A 21,567-nucleotide genomic window follows, 5' to 3' on the forward strand; every position below is an offset into this window, starting at 1 on the left:
GATGGACAAAGGTGAGCATGGGTGAGTTCAGACAGACATAGGTGAGCATGGGTGAGTTCAGATGGACATAGGTGAGTTCAGATGGACATAGATGAGCATGGGTGTGTTCAGATGGACATAGGTGAGCATGAGTGAGCTCAGATGGACATAAGTGAGCTTGGGTGAGCTCAGATGGACATAGGTGAGCATGGGTGAGTTCAGATGGATATAGGTGAGCATGGGTGAGCTCAGATGGACATAGGTGAGCATGGGTGAGTTCAGATGCACATAGGTGAGCATGGGTGAGTTCAGATGGGCATAGGTGAGCATGGGTGAGTTCAGACGAGCCCAAGCAGAAACACAGGAGTTCAGATGGGATCAGATGACCACGGGTGAGTTTGAACAGGACCACATGATCACAGGTGAACACAGAGTGGGCATAAGCTGGGCACCAGTGGACATAAGTGAGCTCAAGTGTACTTAAGTGGGCAAAGTGAGTTCAAGGCTTCTTTGCAGGCATGACTAAGTTCAGCTGGGCCAAGGTGGGCATGGCTGAGTGTGGGATGGGCACAGATAACCACAAGTAAGCACAGGTAAGCTCAGGTGGGCACAGGTGAGCATGGATGCGTTCAAGTGGACCCAAGTAGAAACAAACGAGTTAAGATGGGACTGATGATCACAGCATAAGCTGGGAACAAGTGGACACAGGTGAGCTCAGGTGTGCCTAGGTGAATCAAGTGAGCCTAGGTGGACACAGGTGAGTGAAGGATGGGCACAGATGGACAGGTGGGCACAGGAAGACTGATGACTGGACAGCGGAGAGCACATAATTGGCATATGGACACAGGTAGAAACAGGGAAGTCCAGGTGGACAGGGGGTGGGCACAGATGGGCATGACAGACATGGGCTGGGCACTGCCTGCTCCTTCTCTGTCTCACTTCCCCTCACCCTCAGCCCTCCCCCAGGGCACCTGGCGGCTGCAATACTCCAGCACCATGTACACGTGGTCGTTGTCAGCAAAGTGTCCATGGAAGGCCACAATGTTGCGGTGTCGCAGGCGGCTGTGCAGAGCGATCTCATGCTCCACCTGTGAGCATGGCCCCCACATGTATGCACCCACAGGTGGACGCGCCCCAGGCACACACCCCCCAGTATTCACGCCCACAGGCATACACTCTCCCCCACACCACACATAATCACAAAAGGGCAGGAACCACTCTGGGGACCCGCTTTGGGCGTGGGGCTCCTCGGGACATGGATGGGGGGTTGTACCTTCCCTCGTGGGCACAGCCGTCCGGCCCCGCCCCCGCCACGTGGCACAACCTTGAGGGCGAACTCAGCGCTGGTAGACATGTCTGTCAGCTTGTAGCAGCGGCTGAAGGCACCCTGTGGGGAAGGAGATTAGCCTGCTCAGGGGACAGGTGGACACAGGTGTGCAGGCAGGTGTGCCACACCTGTGCCAAGCAGGTGTGAGGAGGGCTCCATGTGTGGCCAGGTCCCTTCACACACACCTGTAACTGGATACACTCTGAGAGGCATGGACACACAGCTCCTACCCTCATACCTGGACACACAACATAGACACACACCCCAACACATGGACACCCAGCGCAGGACACAGGACACAACACAAGATATACGACAGAACACACAGACACACAGCGCAGGGACACACAACACAGCACAGGCACACAGCACAGGGACACACAACACAAGATACACAGCACAGCACAGACACACAGAGAAGGCACAGATAGATGTAAAACACACTGAGACACACAACACATCAGACACACCTGGACACACACAACCACCCATCACACACCTGGGGACACCACACAGCACTGAGTCACACGCAAAGGCACGAGACCCATCACATCCCTGACCACACAACCCCTGGGCGCACAGCACAACACGCCGGACGCCGTTCCCCGGCACGATCCGCGCCACGGACTCTGACGCCCACCCAGGAACTCTCCGCCGAGACCCCGAACTCGCCAGGACTCCAAGCCCCGCGCGCAGACAAAGCCCAGCCCCGCGTCCCGCGCCCCGCGCCGCCGGAACGCGGACCCGGGAGGGTGCCCCCCACCTTGCCGATCAGTTTCCCGCGCCGGTAGACGCGCCCCGAGCCCGGGTCGCGTAGGAAGGAGGCCACCAGCGGGAGGCTCCTGCGCCGCCGCCGCGGCCCGGGCTCCATCGCGCCCCGGGGACCGGCACTGGGGCAGCCTCGGCGGACCCTGCGCCCGTGCCACCACCGCTCTGGGGACCGCTGCCGCCCGGGCGCGTCTCATTGGCCGCGGGGGCAGGGAGGGGCGGAGTCCGGGGGCTCCGGGGTTGGCCCGCGGCAGGAGGGGGCCGGAGCGTGGGGGCGCATGGGCGCGCTGGGACCCCGGGAGGCAGGGAGGCCAGGGCCAGGGATGGCTCCCTAGGGCTGGGAACTGTTGGAGCGCCCATTTTACCGAGCAGGAAACTGAGGCCCGGAAGAGTCCACCCGCATCGCCGGCCGCTCCCCAGAGCGCGCGCGGGGCGCATGTCTGTTCGTCCTGAGCGTGTGTGTCTGTGTTCTCCCTGCAGGCTTTGTGTGCCTTCGTGTGTGACAGTGTGCTGTGTTGTGTCTCCAGGTGAGTGTTGTGTGGCTTTGTGTGACCGGGTGTCTGTGTCTAAACGCTGTCTGCGGGTGTTACCCATCTCTGTGTCCTGGGTCCCGCCTTACAGTGTGAGGTTTGAGCCCCGTGGCTCTGGGGAGCTATGGCTGGATGCTGAGAAGATGAGGAGCTGGGGGCTAGTGGATGTGAAGCCTTGGGCAGGAGCAGGGCTGAGGTCTGGAGGGACTGATGGGCTGACGCTAGGGTTTGGGACTCGGGGCCCAGGGCAGCCAGAGATGGGGTATGGGGGACAGTTTGATGAGAAGGCATTGGATAGCTTTGGACCCTCTGGGGGCCATGGGAGGCATCCCCGAGCCCTGGTCGTGTCCCACACTCAGCTCTAACCCCTTTCCTTGCTTTCTCCCAATTCAGCCTTTCCTCAGCTCTGGGACACTGGAACAATCTTGCCCCCATTTCACAGGCGAGCACGCTGAGGCCCAGAGAGGTTAAATCGCTTGCCCAGCCAGGAAGGGACGCCGGCTGGATTTGAATCCAGGCAGCTGCCTGTGGACGCAAGGCATTAATCCCCAAATGTTACATAACGTGATGAGTGGGGAGGGGTTAGCAGGGCTCTGTGTGGCTGGAATCAGCCTTTGGAATTTTCCAGAGAACATATTTTGGTTTCCGGCCGGCCACACCACCCGGGGAGCAGAAAACACCCTCTCAGTTGTCACGTGCCCGCCTGGTGTGGTGCATCGTGTGGGGGCACCCGGGCATGGGGAGCTGCGCAGGGGCCCCAGTGTGTGTGGCTGAGCAGGACTGGGCCATCTTCCTGGGGGTCTAGCCAAGGATTCTGGGCCAGCAGGGATAGGGGCCAGCTGGCTGTGGCCCGAGTCCCCTCCTAATGAGAGCCAGGTGCAGCGTGCTGGCAGGTGGGCAGCTCAGGGGGGTGGGGGGCCTGAGCCACCTTGTCACTGTCACCCTGGAATCCACAGGGGCAGAGAGCCAGTTACCTCCCAAGAGTGTATCTCCATCCACGGGTGTTAATTCAGGTATTCAGGAAGCATCTACTGTGTGCAGAACCTGTGGTGGGCTCAATATACCCAAGACAGATCCGGCCTGGCCCTCAAAAAATGACAAAGGTTTAAGGAACTCCAAGGAGATCATCTGAGACTTCAGCACACTGGGTCAGGGAAGGCTCCTGGAAGCCCTTTCTGTGAGGTGGGTGCTATTCCTAGCCAATGTTTCAGATGAGGAAACTGAGGCCAGAGGAGGCACGTGGAAGCACAGGATTGCCAGGCTGCAGGTGACTGGGCCCCAGCTGGAGCCCCTGTCCCCAGCTCCCTAATGCCGTCCCCCAAGGCGCCCCACCCCAACAGCCCCGGGAGAGGTGCCAGGTGGAGCCCTGGAGCTGGGGCGGGCACTGAGCTGCCAAAACACCCAGCAGAGAAGTCAGAAGATGCTGGCCGTTCGCCTCAAAGCCCAGTCAGCTAATGGCCGCTGCTCAGGGACCAGCTCTTTCCCTGGCTCCCTTGTCTATCCCCTTGGCCTCTCCCTCCTGCGCATGGTATTTTCTGGCTGAGCCTCCACTGTGGAACCAGGAGGCCTCCTTGTCCTGGCCAGCATCCCTCTGAGCAGGGACCCCTTCCCCAGCCTGCATGGGCCCTCTGGCCAGCTGCCCCAGTGCCCACCTGCCCCGGCCTCCCTGCCTGCCCCAGCCTAGCCCCGGCGGCTTCCAGGGGCAGCTGGGGTTGGACCAGCCTGTGTCCCATCCTGTCCCTCCCCAGGAACACTTCCTGAAGCAGCTCCTGTCTCTTCTCATCCTTCGCCTCTCCATCCTTCTCCTTCTCTCATTCCACAAACGTTTACCCAACGAGTGCCAGGCGCTGGGCAGGTGACTAAGAGACCCAAATGGTCTGCGGTAGAGGAGGTGACATCCCGGAGGGGAGAGGGGAACAGGATGAGTGTAGTCGGAAATAAAGACTGGAAGGCCAGGAGGGGTGAGGGCTTCAAAGTGAAGGACAGCCGAGTAATGAGCCGTTAAACACAACGTGGTCCGTCCATACAAGGCAACGTGGTTTAGCCGTAAAAAGGAATCCTCACTACACGTGGATGAACCCCCAAACATGCTGCTGAGCAAAGTAACTCATCCACAAAAGGCCATATGTTGTGGGAGTCCATGCCCAAAACGGGCAAACCCATAGAGGCAGAAAGTGGATCAGTGGTTCCAGGGGCTGGGGGTGGGGGATGGGGAGTGACTGTGGATGGGACAGAGTTTCTGTGGGGGTGATGAGAACGTTCTGGAATTAGACGGCAGTGAGGGTTGCACAGCTCTGTGTATATACTAAAAATCAGGGCTTGTATGCTCTAAGATGGCTAATTTTACGTTATGTGAATTTCACCTCAATTCAAAGAAAACAGAGTGGCGTAAAACAGGGGTCAGGGAGACCTCTCGGAGATGTGACCCCCCCAAGGGGGTGATGTCCCAGTTTGGGGCTGTAGGTTCGAGGGACCTGCACATCCGAAGGACATGCAGGGCGCGATTCAAGAACCAGGGCGGGGAAACCCAGGTGTTTGTCTTTCCTGGAATTCTCATTCTGCAGAGAAAGAAAGTTGACGGTCCAGTAAAATACACAAACATCATTAGCTTGTCCACTTCCCAGAAAACACGGCTTCTGGTGTTTACTGATATCCCCGTTTTGTGGTTACTGTTGTTAGTTCATGTCAAGTCCATTCACCCCCATTTTACAGAGCGGGAGACTGAGGCGTGGTTTGTGTCGGAAGCCCAGGATGGCAGCTTTGGAAAGGGGTGGGGTAGCGTTCAACAGCAGCCTGGCCGTCCTGTTCTGAGACCGCCCCGGGGCTCCTGAGGCTGGGTGGTGGCAGGCTTGAGCTCCTGCTGGGCCATGGTCCCCCCACATCCCCCACCACCTGGTCCCCCCACCGTATTTCCCCTCCCTGTCTCCACTCGCTCGCTGACCTGAGGTAACTTGCCGGACTCAGCAGATTCCCCAGGAGGCGAGCCGGGCAGCTTGGCTTAGAATACCTGCCGAAAGCGGTGGGGCCGCTGCTGAGGCAGCTCCAGCCGCCGGACCCCCGGGGAGGCCTCGGGAGGCTCACGGGGCTGGGCGCCAGTCCTTCTGGAAGGTGCCAGGCAGGGTGGGGGGAGCATTCCAGGCTGGGGAGACGTGACTCAGCCTACATCTGGGCTCCTGGCCTTTCAAACATGGTGGACATCCACATGTCTGTCCCCGTGAGCCCTCAGCTGGACAACTCCAGTCTCAGGAGACCGGCAGCCTCGTGAGCAGCGTGGCAGGAGGGATCCCCGCTGCCACCTACGCCCCAGAAACCCCCTGACTCTGGTGTCCAAAACCAGGGCCATCCGAAATTGGGTGCCCAGGTACTCTGCGCTCCCACCTCCCTCCAGGACCAAATCTTGCCCTTGTTTCTCTCCACCTCTCCATGCTGGCCGATATGGGCTCCTTCTAGAAGCCTTCCCCTCTCCCGTCACACAGGACACCCCCCTCCAGGTTGTCTTCCACCTCTCTGGTCACATCATGGTTCTCCTTCAAAGCTCCTCCTCCTTCTCCCAGTGCCCAGGGCTTGGTTCTGAGGCCCCTTGTCTCTTCCTCCCTTCCTCCTCATCCCCACCCCTGCTGGCATGGTCCAGGCCGCTAGCTTTAGCACCAGCAATGGACGTGGGTCTTTGTTTTTGCTCCAAGGGGGGACCAAAATGGGCTGCTAGTCCCTCTTCCCCAGTCTCAGTCTGGGCTCCCTCAATGCAGAGCCTGAAGCAAGGGTTTTGTGCAGGGAGCTGGTTTGGAGAGCAGAGATAAGGGGCCAGGGAGAGAATCAGGTAGGAGCTGGTTACCACTGTGGGACCCTCTGAGCAACCAAGTAGAACATTCCTCAGAATTGCCTGCCCAAGACAAAAATGAGGAGATACAGACCCCCTGGCTTTTGTCTCCCAATGGCTCCCGTAGGTGGTCCACAGTCAGCATCAGCCAGAGGGGACTGTGTCCTGTCCCCTGCAGACACAGCACTGACCTCGATGCAGGGACATCGATCAACTTGGCATCGGAACCGGCAGAATCTGCAATTTCGTCTTTTTTCTGATTCACAAAAGGAGGCTCTCAGTGTCACATGGGCTCCTGGGTGGGTTCCGGGGACAGAAAAGGGACATTAGTGGAAAGACTGGTGACGTGGAATGGAGTCTGCACACAGTCCAGAGTAACGTGCCCACGTGGGTTTCTTAATTGTGACAACTGTGCCCCATGTTGTAAGGTGTCACCGGGGGGGCAGCTGGGTGAAGGGCATGAGTCACCTGTAGCTGATGCAACCCCACACTCTGAGGGGCTCAAAGCCACACACGTTCACGATCTCCCAGTTCTGGGGTCCAGAGTCCAAAATGGGTCTCTGAAATCTGGGTGCAGCTGGTTCCTTCCGGATGTTCCCGGGGAGAATCGCTTCCCAGCCTTTTCTAGCTTCTAGAGGCCTGGTGTTCCTTGGCCCGTGGCCCCTTCCTGCGTCTTCAGAGCCAGCAGCAGAGCATCTTCCAGGCTCTCTGTCTCTGCTTCTGTCCTTACATCTCCTCCTCTGACTCTGACTCAGACCCTCCTGCCTCCCTCTGTTGAGGACCCTGTGATCACATGGGCCACCCGGGTGATCCAGGATCATCTCCCATCTCAATAGCCTTCACATCACCCGTCTACAGGGTCCCTTTTACATGTCCACAGGTCAGGGGGATCAGGGCAGGGACATTTTGGAGGGTTGTTATTCTGTCTACCACAAAGGATGTATGGGAACTCTGCTATGGACTGAATTATGTCCCCCCAAAATACATGTTGTAAATCCTAAACTCTATGCCTGTAGCTATAATTCCAGTCGGGAATGTGTTGTCTTTGTTACATTAATGAGGCAGAATTTGTGTAGGTTGTATCTTGAGTCAATCTCTTTTGAGATATAAAAGAGATTAAATAAGCAAGCTAGAAAACCGAGATGGGGAAGAGAGACGCCCAGCCACGTGAAGATCACCCAGGAGCAGAAACTGAAAGAGACAAGGACCTTCCTCCAGAGCCGATGGAGAGAGAAAGCCTCCCCCTGGAGCCGGCGCCCTGAATTCAGACTTCCAGCCTCCTCAACTGTGAGAAAATAAAATTTCTATTCGTTAAAGCCACCCACTTGTGGTATTTCTGTTATAGCAGCACTGGGTAACTAAGACACTCTCCGTAGTATCTTTATAACTTTTCTGTAATCCAAAATAACGTTTATTAAAAAAAAAAAAAAGAGAAATGGAAACTCATTACAAGAAATTCAAACAACACTATGAGGTAATAACTCAAAGCCACCCATAACTCTTTCCCGGATCATGGTGACCAGTATTTGGTGTTTATTTGTCCCCATTTCCTGTCTAAGTTTATGCTAACAAATATACTTTTTTTTTTTTTTTTTTACATAAATGGCATCATATTTATCTTAGTCATCTAGTGCTGCTATAACAGAAATACCACAAGTGGATGGCTTTAACAAACAGAAATTTATTCCTCTCACAGTCTAGGAGGCTAGAAGTCCAAATTCAGGGCTCCAGCTCCAGAGGAAGGCTTTCTCTCTCTGCCCGCTCTGGGGGAAGGTCCTTGTCCAGTCTTCCCCTGATCTAGGAGCTTCTCAGCACAGAGACTCCAGGTCCAAAGGGCGTACTATTCTCTTGGCTCTTGTTTCTTGGTGGTGTGAGGTCCCCCATCTCTCTGCTCACTTCTCTTTTTTATATCTCAAAAGAGATTCACTCAAAACACAACCCCATCCAGTAGGCTGAGTCCTGCCTTGTTAACATAACTGCCCCTAATCCTACCTCATTAACATCATAGAAGCAGGATTTACAACACTTAGGAAAATCACATCAGATCACAAAATGGCAGACAATCACACAATACTGGAAATCATGGCCTAGCCAAGTTGACACACATTTTTGGGGGACACAATTCAATCCATAATAATATTATACATAATTATCCTTTTCTTTTTTTACCTAACAGTGTACCATGTCTGAAAAAATCTTTTTAAATTCTATCCTGCTTCCCAGCTTCTCCCCACAGCCCCCAAAGCCACGTGTGGCCCCTGTCCACCTCCCTGGCCTGGACGCTGTTACCCTACCTCTTGTTCCCTCTGCTCTGGTACCATTGGCCTCCTGCCTGAGCCTGGTCCTCATCCCAGGTGCCCAGATGAGGGCTGCGAGGCTGAGGTGAGGGAAGCCCTTGGAGGGTTTACAGTTCCTGCACAACAGGTAGGAACTGTCCCAGGGAGGAAGGGATGATGGAAGGTACGCTGTTCCCATTCAGTGCACTTCTGTTAGAAGTAACAGAAACTCAAACTTGCTAACGTGAAAAAAAAAATATATAGGTAGATGACTTCAGGTATGGCTTGATCCAGGGGCTCAGATAACATCATAAATCTGCCAGTCTCCACTTCCTGCCCTTTGTGTTGGCATCTCCCGGGGTGGGGGCAGCTCTTCCCAGGGTGGCAAAGAAAACAGCAGTGGTCCCAGCTCACATCCAGCCTAGTAGGAAACCCCAGGGAGCAGACAGAACCTTTCTCCTAATGGTCCAGCTCAAATCCCAGGGCAGACTCTCATTGGCCCACTTGGGTTACATGTTTATCCCCAAGCCGATCACCAGAGCCCTGGTTCTTATGGGGTGAGCCTGCAGTGGTAGGACCTCAGATACTGTTCCTCCCACACTCATGCCCAGAGACAGCTGAGTAGCCCCAGAGACCTGGGGTTCTGGGGTGCAGGTGGCAACTGGACCCTCCCCACCCTCTCTACTCAGGAGACCACAGGATCTGCCCATGGGCATCTCTTAAGCAAGAGCCTGGCTGAGTCACATCCAATCAAACGTGTGTCCACTCGACCCCATCCCGCCCTGACCTGTCTCAGGAAGGGAGTCGTGGCTGAAGCCAAGGGTAGGAGGGACCCTGATGACCCCTGGGCTGGGTCCAGTCTCAGGCAAAGGGAAGGAGCAGGGCTGAGACCAAGCAAAGCCTGAGCCTCTGGGGAGTCCCCGCCAGGCTCTGACACAGCAGCTGCTCCTCCACCTGCACCAGGCATTCTGAGCTGTGTGCTGACCCCTGCCTCTGAGGAGTCTGCTGAGTCGGGTCTAGTTATGTCCAGAGGAAGAGGCTGGACTGTACGGGAAACAAGGCTGTGGGGGTGGGGCCGAGAAGGGCGGGGGCGGGCCCGGGGCTTGGCACCTCCCCCTCCTCCACTGCAATCCCCACAAGTGTGAGGATTCCCATGCAGTGCCTGCCGTATGACTCACTGGAGGGCACAGTGCCTGCTGTATACCTTCCATGTAGGGTGCAGTACCTGCTGTATGTCCTTCCTGTAGGGCACGGTGCCTGCTGTATACCTTCCCTACAGGTCACAGTGCCTACTCTATGCACTCTGCACAGCACAGTGCCTGCTGTATACCCTCCATGCAGGGTGCAGAACCTGCTGCATGTGCTTCCTGCAGGGTGAAGTGCCTGCTGTATACCCTCCCTACAGGACATGGTGCCTGCTGTATACTCATCATGCAGGCCAAAGCGCCTACTATATACTCTCCCTACAGGACACAGTGCCTGCTGTCTGTATTCTCTGTAGGGCACAATGCCTACTGTATGCACTCCCTCCAGGGCACAGTGCCTACTGTATGCACTCCCTCCAGGGCACAGTGCCTAAAGTATACCCTCCGTATAGGTCACAGTGCCTGCTGTATGCATTCTCTGTAGGACTCTAGGGGCTGGGGCACATCTGAGGGGTAGGCTCATGCACTCTGCAGAGCCCCTGGCTGAGCCTGGCTGATTTCTATCCCCCCTCCAGGCCCCACCACGAGATGGGTACACAGCAGATGTGTGGGAGAGTGTCCGGACTAGCTCTCCCCACGTCCTTCCTGCTGTCCGCTGTGAACTTTCTCCAATCAGTCCCACAAGTCACCAGCTCCCACCATCGCCGACCACCCATCCCGCATCCATCCTCACCTCACCCACCTCTCTGTGACAGCCGGCACCATTCCCCCTACCCTCTGGGAAGCTCATCCTCCCCAGGCCTCTGAGCTCCCACCCACACTCCCTGACTTCTCCCCGACCCTGGCCTCCGATGCTGCAGGCTCAGCCCTGCTCTGTCGGAACTCGCTATACCTCCTCCACCACTCGGAACACCACCCGTGTGCCGAGGACGCCCATGTCACCCTCTGCAGCGGACTCAGCCCTGGACTCCACACTCGGGTATCCCACCCTCTGCTCAAATGTCCTTGGTGTCTCACAGGTGTCTCACCCTCGGCTTGTCAGAAGTGACCACCAGGGTCCCCTCCACCCACTCCCCCCAGCCTGACCCTCTCAGTAAAGGGGCACCTCCCTTCACCCAGAGGCCACCTCCCGGGCAGATCCATCAGCACCTCTTCCAGCCTCCACTCTTTGTCCCACCCACACCCCCAGGACACCCTTTGGCCTCCTTCCTACTTTCCTGGCCCCCCTCCCGCCCCCAAAGCAGCCAGAGGTGGCTTTTCCAAAATTTGAAGCAACCCGCCCAACTCCCGTCATCACTGGCCCCTCTCTGACCTCATCTCCACCTCCCCAACCCCAAGGCCCCTTGCTCCAGTCACCCAGACCTTCTGACTCTTCCTCTAGCCCACAAAGCTTATTCCAGCCGCAGGGCCTTTGCACTTGCTGTTCCCTTTGCGTGCCCCCCCATCACTTGTGTCTGTCACTTTCTCAGTGAGGCCCTTCACTGATGCCCTCCCCCCATCCGCCTTGGGTCTGGCAGGGGTCTGCCTCCCCCACTGGCTTTGATTGGCTGGTTATTCACAGCTGTACCGGCCCTCTCAGGGGTCAGTAAATGTTGAATGAATGAATGAGTGAATGGCTTCAGATAGTCCTGTAAGGAGAAGCTCTAGGCAGGAGGGCAGACAGAGCTGGACCCAGCACCCCTTCCCTCACCCCTGCCCGCGGTCAGGACTAAGGGGAGGCAAGGTGGGCTTCCTGGAGGAGGAGGCACTCAAGTTGAGCGGGGGAGGAGCCCAGGGGGCAGAGCAGCAGCCTGGCAGGGGTGGTGCCCTCTCCACCCACCTGTCCCTCAATGCCCCATCCCCGCAGCCCGGCCGCCAGGGGGCGCCTTGGGGTAACAGCGAGGGACTGGGGTTCAGGATGGGCGAGCAGAGGGGACGTGCCGCGTCCCTGGGTGGGCGGGAGTGTGCACAGACGCCCGGCTGGGAAAAGGGGGGGGTGGTGAGGAGCCCTAGGGTCACCCTGTCGTCGCCGGTCCGCGCAAATAGCTGAGGTCTGGCTGGGCGGTCTGTAGTGGAGATGGGGAAACTGGGGTCGGAGGCGGGGGGCCACTGCCGGGAGGGAGAGGGCTGTCTGGACCCGGGTCTGGCTCCGAAGCTGCCTCTCGCAGCCCAGGAGCCCGGCAGACAGGGCGGGAGGAGGGGTGGGGCGGGCGCGTCTTCGGGTGACAGCAGCGCCCGGGAATGCGCCGCCTGGGAGGGGGCTCCCCGCCCCCTGCGCCCAGCCCCCGGGCTCTGTTTCTCCCCGGTGCGCTGAGGCCCGCCTCCGGGGCGACTGGAACTGGGGGCGGGCACCCCTGGCATGGGAAGCCAGGCATCCAAGGGTCCCCGTCACTGAGGAGGGCGACCTGGGGCAGGGGTGGGTGGGGGACGGACCAGGGGACCCCAGCTGGGACGCGCTACAGGCGTCGGCAGGCAGCGGGTAGTGTCCGCGACTCCTGGAACCCGGCAGGGCGACCTCGGGGCGCGCACATTCCCAGGCCCTGAGCACTGCTCCCAGAATAGCAGCCCCAGCGGGCTCCCTACACACCCCGCCCCGCCCCGGGCTTCCCAAGGACACCGGGACCCTGACGTCCAGACACCAGGCCGCGGGGCTGGGAAGCCGGGGCGCCCGCCCTGCAGGCAGCCCCCTGCCGCAGATCCCCGACGAGCGTGCGACGGCCGCGCGGGGGCGCACGGGGCCGCAGCTCCTCTGGACCCCGGCCTGGGCGCGCCCCGGGAGGCCCGGTGGGAGGGGCCGCGCCGGGTTCCCCCCGCCCCTCACCTCGGGCCCCGCCGCTTCCGTCCGCCCTGGGGCAGCCAGGGAGTCGGATTGCGCAGCCTCTGGCCGGTAAGTCCCCCTTCCTATCCCTCCACTTTCCCTGCCGGCATCCAGGCCGTGTGATACGCTCCTTCAGTCTCCCCGGGCCCGGCAGGGCTGGGTGTGCGGTGATGAGGGCAGCCATCGCCAGAGAGGGCGCTCAGTCCCATTTCTTCCTGGGGAAACTGAGGCCCAGAGGTGTGGCTTGTCCTAAAATCACCCTGCAAGTGAGGGGTCCAGACAAAACGGGGGTCGGAGGGGAGGGTGTCTTGCTCCTTGGGGAGGGGGGTGTGGGGAGTGGGAAGGTTGCTCCTTCTAGCCCCCCATTTTCCATCACCTAGACCCCCACTTCTGCAACCCAGTGCTGAGAGTCAGGGCGGGGGGTCGTCAGGTGGTCAAGCCCCTTCCCTCCTTTCCGGCTTCTAGCCCTGCCTGCTTCCTGCTTCCTGGTTTTGCTGGGGTTCTGGGCTCTGAGAGGGGTGGAGATGAAGCTGGCCTAGCGTGGTCCTCGGACCAGCCCAGGCCCCGCAGGTCCTCAGCATCTCAGGCCCAGACCCCACAGTGCACTGGAGGTCCAAATGTCAGAGCTGGGAGGGCCAGAAACCAGGGAAGCTGAGGGGCCAGAGGGGCCACGGTGCAGGTGGGCCCCCAGCCTTCTTCCCACTGGTGCCCAGGGGCCTGGAGGGCTGGAGGTCATGAGTGTGTCCTGCCTGTCCTTTTGGTACTGCTGACTGCCAGCCACCTAGCCCTGACCCGTGAAAGGCCTCACAAGGTGGCGGGCTCCCATCCCCCTTTCTCCTGCCAGGCCAAGGTCACACGGAGGTGGGGCTGGGGAGTGATTTCATCCTTCCCTCGAAAGGTGGGGAAACTGAGGCCCTGGGCAGCAAAGTCTGCCACCCTAGCTGTCCCCACTCTCTCCTTTGTTCCACCAGCCTCATCAGCGGTCTCTTTCTTGCAGGCCACCCTGGCACTCCCTCCCGTGTTCTCTGCAGATGAGGCCATGAGGCGCCCACTGGACCAGGTCACCCCTCCTGCCCCATCCCCAATCCTGGAGGCCAGGGTTCTGGGTGGTGGTGGTGGGGCTCTGCCAGGGCCCTGGCCCCTGACCCAGCCCCCACTGACGGCACCCTCTGCAGGGTCTCAGAGAATCATGGATTGAGTCCAGCTGGTCCCCACTGTAACAGATGGGGAAACTGAGGCCTGGGGAAGGGGAGTGGCTGGGCTCCAGCCACACAGGAAGGTAGAAGCAATGATGGTGGGGAGGGTGGGCAGGGGGCGTTGGCTCTAGGAGACCTCTGTGCGCTATTCTTGAATGATCCTTTCAATCATCAAACATTTATTAAGCACCTACTGTGTGCATTCCAAAACAATAACCAAACAATAGTAGTAATTAGTAATAATAGCAGATAATTGTGCCATGCCTTCCTTACCTTATCCCATGAACCCCTCAAAACTTTCCTATAGGGGGGGTTCTATCATTGCCCTGTTTTACAGAGACAAGAAGTAAGGCTCAGAGAGGTAAAGTTACTGTGCAGGGCCACCCAGCCAGTCAGGGTGGGGCTGGGGCTCAATCCCTGGTCCGCCGGTGGCTCCTGCTAGAGACACTCCCCTCTGCTCCCCCAGACCCTTCCCGCTCTGGAGCTTCCTGCTGCTGCTCGGGTCCCTCCTGAGCTGTGGTCTCGGGAGCAGTGCTCAGGTAAGGGGGGCATGAATCCAGGGGCAGGCGGGAATGGGGACCCGACCAGCAGTGTGGGGGTCAACAGCTGGCCCTGCCACTCTCTCCCCAAGTAGGGTCCAGGTGAGTGGACTCTGTGGGGTTCCTGGACCCGCTGTTCCAGCTCATGTGGGCAGGGAGTCTCCGTGCGCAGCCGGCACTGCATCCGGTAAGCGGTGGGTTGGGGCTCCAACCGGGTGGGGTGGGGTGGGGGGTTCCCTGCCTCTCCTCTCCTGTCAGCCCAGCCCAGCCCCTGGCCGCACCCTCGGCCTGCCCACACATGCTGTGCCCTTTAATCCCACTGATCCAGCTGGAATGCGGGTGGGGTTGGAGGGGGCGGAGGGCAGACAGCCACCCCGGGGAGGGGGTCCCTGGGGATCCTGGCCATGCTCCAGCCACCCTTTTCCCACAGGTTTCCTGGCGAGGAGCCTTGCTGGGGGGACAGCCATGAGTACCGCCTCTGCCAGCTGCCGGTAAGCTCTGCCCACCTCCCAGACCCCACACTCTGCCCCCACTGCTTCTCTGATCATGTCCCCAGCTACACCTGCCACTCTGCCAGGCTTCCCCTGGGGCTGGCGTGGGCTGGGGGAAGGGGAATCTGGAGGCCTGTCCCAGCCTCTGACCCACCCATCTCTCCCACCAGGACTGCCCCCCAAGGGCCGTGCCCTTCCGAGACTTACAGTGTGCCCTCTACAATGGCCGTCCCGTCCTGGGCACTCAGAAGACCTACCAATGGGTGCCTTTCCATGGGGGTGAGTAGCCGGGTTGGTCCAAAGGGAATGATTCAGGGCTAGCAAGGAGAGGACTCTGCCAAGGAGGAAGGGGGACTTGGAGGGCTGCATGGAGAAGTGGGCATTACTGCTAGGGTTTTGAAGGATGTGTAGGAGTTGGTCAAGTGAAGGAGGCGTGAAGCAGGGGCAGAGGGAGACAGGGTCCATTCTGCTGTTCTGCACAGAGATGAACACCAGGCTGATGATTTCCTTGGGGCTGTATGCAGAGGACAACAGTTGTCAAACTCATTCCGGTAGCAGAAAATGTTGCTGCATTGAGCTGAAAATAGCAAGTTATATAACTCTGTGCCCGGGGCAATGCACCTCCAGATTCAAGGGAGACAGGCAGCTTCAGACGCCACAGTGGAGGCAGACACAGATAAGGAAAGCCTAGAACAGAGGAAGTTCCATCCGTCAGCCTCACGGAGTTTTTTTTTGCCCTGAGAACTGGGGGAAGCCTGCCATGATCCCATCCCCACAGAGGCCCACCAGGGCAAGCTGGGGCTCAGTTCCAGCCAGGGTCAGCCAGCCAGGCTCAGGGAAGTGGGAGCCAGAGGCAGCTTAGCAGGTGGGGCAGGGATCAGGGCTGTTGACCTGCGGGTGTAATAGGACAGACTTAGATGGCCCATCCAGCCCCACTGCCAGGCAGAAGGGGAAACTGAGGCCCAGAGAGAGCCAGCGACGCACCTAGACTACAGGCACTCAGCACTGGACAAACATTTTTTGTTGGGTGCCTGGGCCCAATTGCTGAGCGAGTACCCCTGAGCCTGGAACAGTGTCTGGAAGATAGTAGGTGCTCAGTGAGTGTTTGTGGAATGAATGAATGAGTAAGTGAATGAACAATGGATAATGATGTTAATGTTATCCATTATAATGTTATCCACGTAAAGACTCCTCCTATTAGGGCATGAATGAATGAATGATTGCAGCCCCATGATACTTGTGAGGGGAGAGTTCCAGGGAGCTGGAGGCAGAATGCCTGCATTCCAGTTCTGGCTCTGCTTCAACCTCGACCTGTAGCTTTGGCTGCCTCTGGGCCCCATCTGCCCAATGGGAGTGCAATTCTGAAGGCCGCCTAAGGGGGCGCTGGGACTCAGATGGTCCTCCTGTCCCCAGCACCCAACCAGTGCGACCTCAACTGCTTGGCCGAGGGCCACGCCTTCTACCACAGCTTTGGCCGCGTCCTGGACGGCACCCCCTGCAGCCCAGGCGTGGAGGGGCTCTGCGTGGCCGGCCGCTGCCTCGTGAGGACTCCCCAGGCCCCACCCCCAGCCTAATTCCCCACACCCCTTCTCAAGTCCACTTTGTCCTGTCCAGGCCCGGCCTCTTCACCTGCCCCCAGCCTTCTCCACACCCGGCCCTTTACTTGAAGGCCCCGTCCCTGAGGTTTTCTTGTTCCTGCCCTTGATCTACTGTAGGTCTCACCCTTTTTCCATGCAAGTCCTAACCTCCAAACCAAAAAACCAAACCCACTGCTTTCAAGTTGATTTCCACTCATAGTGACCCGGTAGGACAGAGCAGAACTGCCCCATGGCGTTTTCAAGGTTGTAATCTTTACAGGAGCAGATTGCCACATCTTTCTCCCACAGAGAGGCTGGTGGGTTCAAACCCCTAACCTTTTGATTACCAGCCAAGGGCGTCACCACTGCACCACCAGGGCTCCGTTCATAGCCTCCAGACCTGTCCTTTTCCCCTCCAGACCTAATTCCTTGGACCTTCAGGTCCCGCCCCCTGCCCCAGGCCCCGCCCCAGGCTCTGCCCCCAAGCCCAATTCTTGTTAATACCCGCCCCTCCCGTAGGCACCACCGCTGCCTCCTCTTTCCAGGCTCCGCCCCAGGCCCCGATCCTTTTACTTTTAGGCCCCATCCCTCCGTAAGCCCTGTCCCCAGGCCTCATTTCTTTTAGCGTCAGACTCCACCCTCTCCCCAGGTCCCGCCCCTCCCGACCCGGGGGACCGTCTGTGACGCAGCGCATGTTCCCTCACCCCTTTAGAGCGCCGGATGTGACGGGCTGCTGGGCTCGGGCACCCGCGAAGACCAATGTGGCCGCTGCGGCGGCGCCAACGACTCGTGCCTCTTCGTGCAGCGCGTGTTCCGCGATGCCGGTGACCACCCGCCCCGTCCTCAGCACGCGCCGGGAGCGGTCCCTTTAACTAACCGCGGGTCCCCGGAAGCGAAGTCCCGCGCTGATTGGGCACTCTGCGCCCCAGCCGCCTTGCTCTTCAACCTGATTGGACAGTGCCAGATTGTCCCGCCCTCCCCAGAAAGGCCCAGGTTTTAACCCGTTCCCTGCCGCACTTAAGCCGCTGGCGTAGTGGTTAAGACTTACGGCTGCTAACCAAAACGTCAGCAGTTCGAATCCACCAGGCGCTCCTTGGAAACTCTATGGGGCAATTCTACTCTATCCTATAGCGTCGCTATGAGTCGGAATCCACTCCACGGCAATGGGTTTGGATTTGTGTTTAATCGTAACTCCAAACGTTTCCCTACCGTTTTCTGGGTACCAGGACCCAGTTAAGCGCCTCACCTGCAATGTCTTATTTAATCCTCAAATCGCCCCTGCGGCGGCTGCTACACACCTCCACCCTCCCACCCAGGTGCCTTCGCCGGGTACTGGAACGTGACCCTGATCCCCGAGGGCGCCAGACACCTCCGCGTCACCCATCGGAGCCGCAACCACCTGGGTAGCGCAGGGTCTGAGAGGGGAGGCCCCGAGATGCGGGTGGTTGTCCCCGTTTACAGCTGGGGAGACTGAGGCCGGAGTAAGGGGCCCCGAGGAAGGGGTGGGGCTGGTTCCCAGGAGCCCGCTGACCCTCCCCTTGCAGCGCTGTTGGGGAGCGACGGGCGCTACGTGCTTAACGGGAACTGGGCGGTCAGCCCATCCGGGACCTACGAGGCGGCGGGGACCCGCGTGGTCTACACCCGCGCCGCCGCCGGGCCGGAGGAGACGCTGCACGCCACGGGGCCCACTTCCCAGGACCTGCTCCTGCAGGTGTGGGGCGTGGTCTCCCAGGGACTGACTGGGGGCGGAGGGTCTGAGCGGGAAGGCTGGGGACGGAGATTTGGAGGAGGGAGGCTGGGGAGAGAGGGTCCGAGGGGGAAGGCTGGGTCTGCAGGCTCGAGTTCGCTCGCCGGTGTGCCTGCCCCTCTCCCAGGTCCTCCTGCAGGAGCCCAACCCCGGTGTCGAGTTCGAGTTCTGGCTCCCTCGGGAGCGCTACGGCCCCTTCCAGGAGCAGACGCAGGCCCTGGGCTGGTCCCTGCGGCAGCCGCAGCCTCGGGAGGTGGAGCCTCAGCCTCCTGAGCCCCCCGCCCCTGCTGCCATCCCCCCACGGACCCCAGCCCCGGCCCCAGGTGAGGGTAAGGTGAGCTCGGCCAGGGTGGGGGCGAGCAGGGAGGTGAGGCCTGCGCCCCTGACCGCCCTGACCCCGCAGACCCCTGTGCGCCCTGCCCCGACACCCGCGGCCGCGCCCACCGGCTGCTCCAGTACTGCAGCAGCGACTTCGGTGAGGCCCCTGACCCCAGCCCTCATCTGACCCCTGAGTGACCGACCTCACCCTTGACCAGAGCCGAGCCCTGGCCTGCTGACCTCTGATCCTGATTAGACCTGACCCCAACTTGATCCTTTGATCTGACCCCTAACCCCTTACTGATCTCTGACCTGAGCTGACCCCAGGCCCCAGCTAACCCAGACCTCTCCCCTAAGGCCCCAGCAACCCCTCAGTCTCCACCCAGCACTTGCCTCCCTTTTCTGCGTAGTGGGGTGTGCCCGTGGGTGTGCGGGGTGGAGTGCTCAGCGGCCTCAGTGCCCGCCTGCCCACAGTCTTCAGGGCCCGTGTGCTTGGCCGCCGCCGTCAAGCCCAGGAGACTCGCTACGAGGTGCGCGTGCAGCAGGTCTACAAAAACCGCTCACCACTGCAGACTCGCGAGTACGTGTGGGCACCGGGCCTCTGTCCCTGCCCACCGCTGACCCCCCATCATGAATACCTGCTGGCCGCCCGGCGCCTGGTCAGCCCCGACGGCACACAGGACCGGCTGCTGCTGCCCCATTCCGGCTACGCCCGACCCTGGAGCCCTGCCGAGGACAGCCGCGTGCGCCTAGCCGCCCGGCACTGCCCTGTCTGAACCGTTGGATGAGACCCCATCACATGCAGCAAGAAAGACATCTGCCCAGACTGGAACTCTACGTATTTCCCCTCTTGTCCTGGCTTCCAGGGAGCTCAGAAATATCTCCAGCTGCAGCTTTGTGACTGCCCTATCACACGCGCACTTAGACCCCCTGGGCGAAGTCAGACCCACTGTCAGGAGCAGGTAGGCACTGGTGAGGACACACTAAGTAGATTCTTTAACTCTTATTTTCTCTATTGCCCTGGCTGCCAGGAAGCTCATTGCTATTTTACACCCAGAAACTCTGTGTCTGTTTTTATTTCCTTTGTCTCATGCTCACTTGGTTAGAGACACTGTCACAAACAAGCATGGCCCAGAAGAAGATATACCTAACACGATATTGTAATACACACACACACACACACACACGTATGTATGTATGTATGTATGTATGTATGTATGTATGCATGCATGCATGCATGCATGCACACCAGTTTCCCTTCTTGCCGTGGCTACCAGGAAGCTCATCCCTGCATTACTCTCTGACACTCTGCTCCCTCTTCTCTCTGCCACTCACAGACACACACCTTCAAGTATTCAAAGACGTTCACAAATGGGCATGGCATGTCCCTTAGAAGACATGCCTAATCAGGCACTGTAACCTACTAATTTCCCTTTTTGCTCTGGCTACCAGGAAGCTCAAGGATAAGCTTGACTCCATCCTCAATGATTCTGGCTGTCTTTCCTCCAGTTAACACTGCTGTTCACCCCTTTTATACTCCTATTTAATTTTTACATGCACTTTTTTTTTTTTTAACAAAGCACCCCAGTGACACAACTTGACTGCAGAGATTTGGGGTATGGAGGCTGGTAGAGTCAGGCCCACAATTGTACCCTTACAGCATGTCCACACATGCTCCCCTCCTTCTCCTGGTCCAGCTCCTCCCTCCCCACTTCATGTCTGACCCCTGTGTGGGGGCAAGGTGGGGAAAACCGGGGCTTTTACAGATCCCTTTGGGGGCCACACATTCATCTCAGCACCACCCAGGGGGCCCTCTCCAGCTAGGGAGGCAGGTGGGGAGGCAGGTGAGAGCAGCCACTGTCTGCCCAGCCGCAAACCCATCACCACGTGTGTCTGGAGGTGTCTGCGGCGGGTCACACAGCTGCTGAGCACAGCTTCCCGTGGGGCCACCGCCCATCTGCCCCTCGCCCTGAATTGAGTGACTTGAGTTGTCATTAGGGACAGTCTTCCCTTCCATACTATCCGCGGTTGTGTCTTTTTCTGGAATGTGGGAGGGGCCAGAGGGGGTGAAGGGCAGGGGAAGCTGGTGGGGGGTGCCAAGGCAGAGGGAGGGTCTTCCTGTGGGAGTCAGCAGGCGGTGCATGATGTGCGGGTCTTGATTGGCCCAGCCCCCGAGCTTGCAAGTGACCTTCAGCCAGGCCTTGCCCGTCTCAGCTTCCCCGCCTGACAGTGATTGCCCTTTATTCTTGCCAACGCCTCCTTCCCTAACCTGGAGCATTCTCTTCCTTCGTTCATGCATTCCAACGAGTATTTATGGAGCTCTTACTGTTTGCGAGGGACCCAGGAGTGCCTGAGACCGCCCATGCCTGGCCCTGCCTTCTACCATCATCAGTAACGTGCTGTGGGGACGGGGTGCTGCGGCGAGTCCCGGTAGCCCCAACTCTCAACCCGCAAAGTGCGAGCCCCGCTCTGGAGAGATGCTTGGCGCCCGCGCGCCCCCTGGTGGACACTCTGTAGCACAACGGGAGAAGAGGGAATTCGACACATCCCTTTGCCGGTACCCCCAAGTGACCTGGACCCGCTTCCCCCACTTAACACCAGCACCGACACCCACAGTCCCTCCTAACGGCACCCACGCTGCTGTTACCATTGCTGCCACCACTGACACCCATTGTTCCCTCCACTTCATTGCTGTTTGGGGATTATGTCAGAGAGAGGGGGGCCGGTCGCTTGGTCCCGAGCCCCGTGGCGCCTGCCGCGCCACCGCCTCCCAGGTTCTGCTGCCCCACGGCTAGCTGGGCCCAGCCGGCAGGGGCAAGGACACCTGCTCAGAAGTGCCCGGAGAGCAGACGAGGGGAGAGGTCATCGACGGGTCCCCCCTGGGCAAGGACCCCCATGCCGTGGTCCTATGCTCGTGATGGGGAAGGAACAGGCAGAGGAGCAGGGGTTAGGAGGTGGGGAGGCGGCTGGACATCCCCACGTGGGCGGCTGTCCCCACTGCCATACTCAGGTGGACAAGATGACCAGGTGTCCCTGAAGCAGTGACTTCCCCGGTGTTCT

At 59.2% G+C, this 21,567-nt stretch overlaps 2 protein-coding genes across 2 annotated transcripts in view; one reads left to right on the forward strand and one right to left on the reverse strand.

The window, feature by feature from the left end:
- The window catches only part of PLK5 (polo like kinase 5 (inactive)), a 13,972-nt gene extending 11,795 nt beyond the window's left edge, over nucleotides 1-2,177 (reverse strand). Inside the window, 3 exon segments of the mRNA XM_004378510.1 lie at nucleotides 951-1,067; nucleotides 1,253-1,366; nucleotides 2,070-2,177. Coding sequence (XP_004378567.1) covers nucleotides 951-1,067; nucleotides 1,253-1,366; nucleotides 2,070-2,177 — 339 coding nt within the window.
- An 11,685-nt stretch (nucleotides 2,178-13,862) lies between these two features.
- ADAMTSL5 (ADAMTS like 5) lies at nucleotides 13,863-20,087 on the forward strand. Its single transcript, XM_004378675.2, has 12 exons — nucleotides 13,863-13,918; nucleotides 14,302-14,374; nucleotides 14,470-14,561; nucleotides 14,805-14,865; nucleotides 15,036-15,144; nucleotides 16,279-16,406; nucleotides 17,155-17,266; nucleotides 17,759-17,845; nucleotides 17,987-18,153; nucleotides 18,317-18,512; nucleotides 18,593-18,664; nucleotides 18,982-20,087. The coding sequence occupies exons 1-12, from the start codon at nucleotides 13,863-13,865 to the stop codon at nucleotides 19,281-19,283; spliced, it is 1,455 nt and encodes a 484-aa protein (XP_004378732.1). The 3' UTR covers nucleotides 19,284-20,087.
- The last annotated feature ends 1,480 nt before the right edge of the window (nucleotides 20,088-21,567 follow it).

The sequence above is a fragment of the Trichechus manatus genome, unplaced genomic scaffold, assembly GCF_000243295.1.
Source record: "Trichechus manatus latirostris isolate Lorelei unplaced genomic scaffold, TriManLat1.0 scaffold00057, whole genome shotgun sequence".
Lineage (NCBI taxonomy): Eukaryota > Metazoa > Chordata > Mammalia > Sirenia > Trichechidae > Trichechus > Trichechus manatus.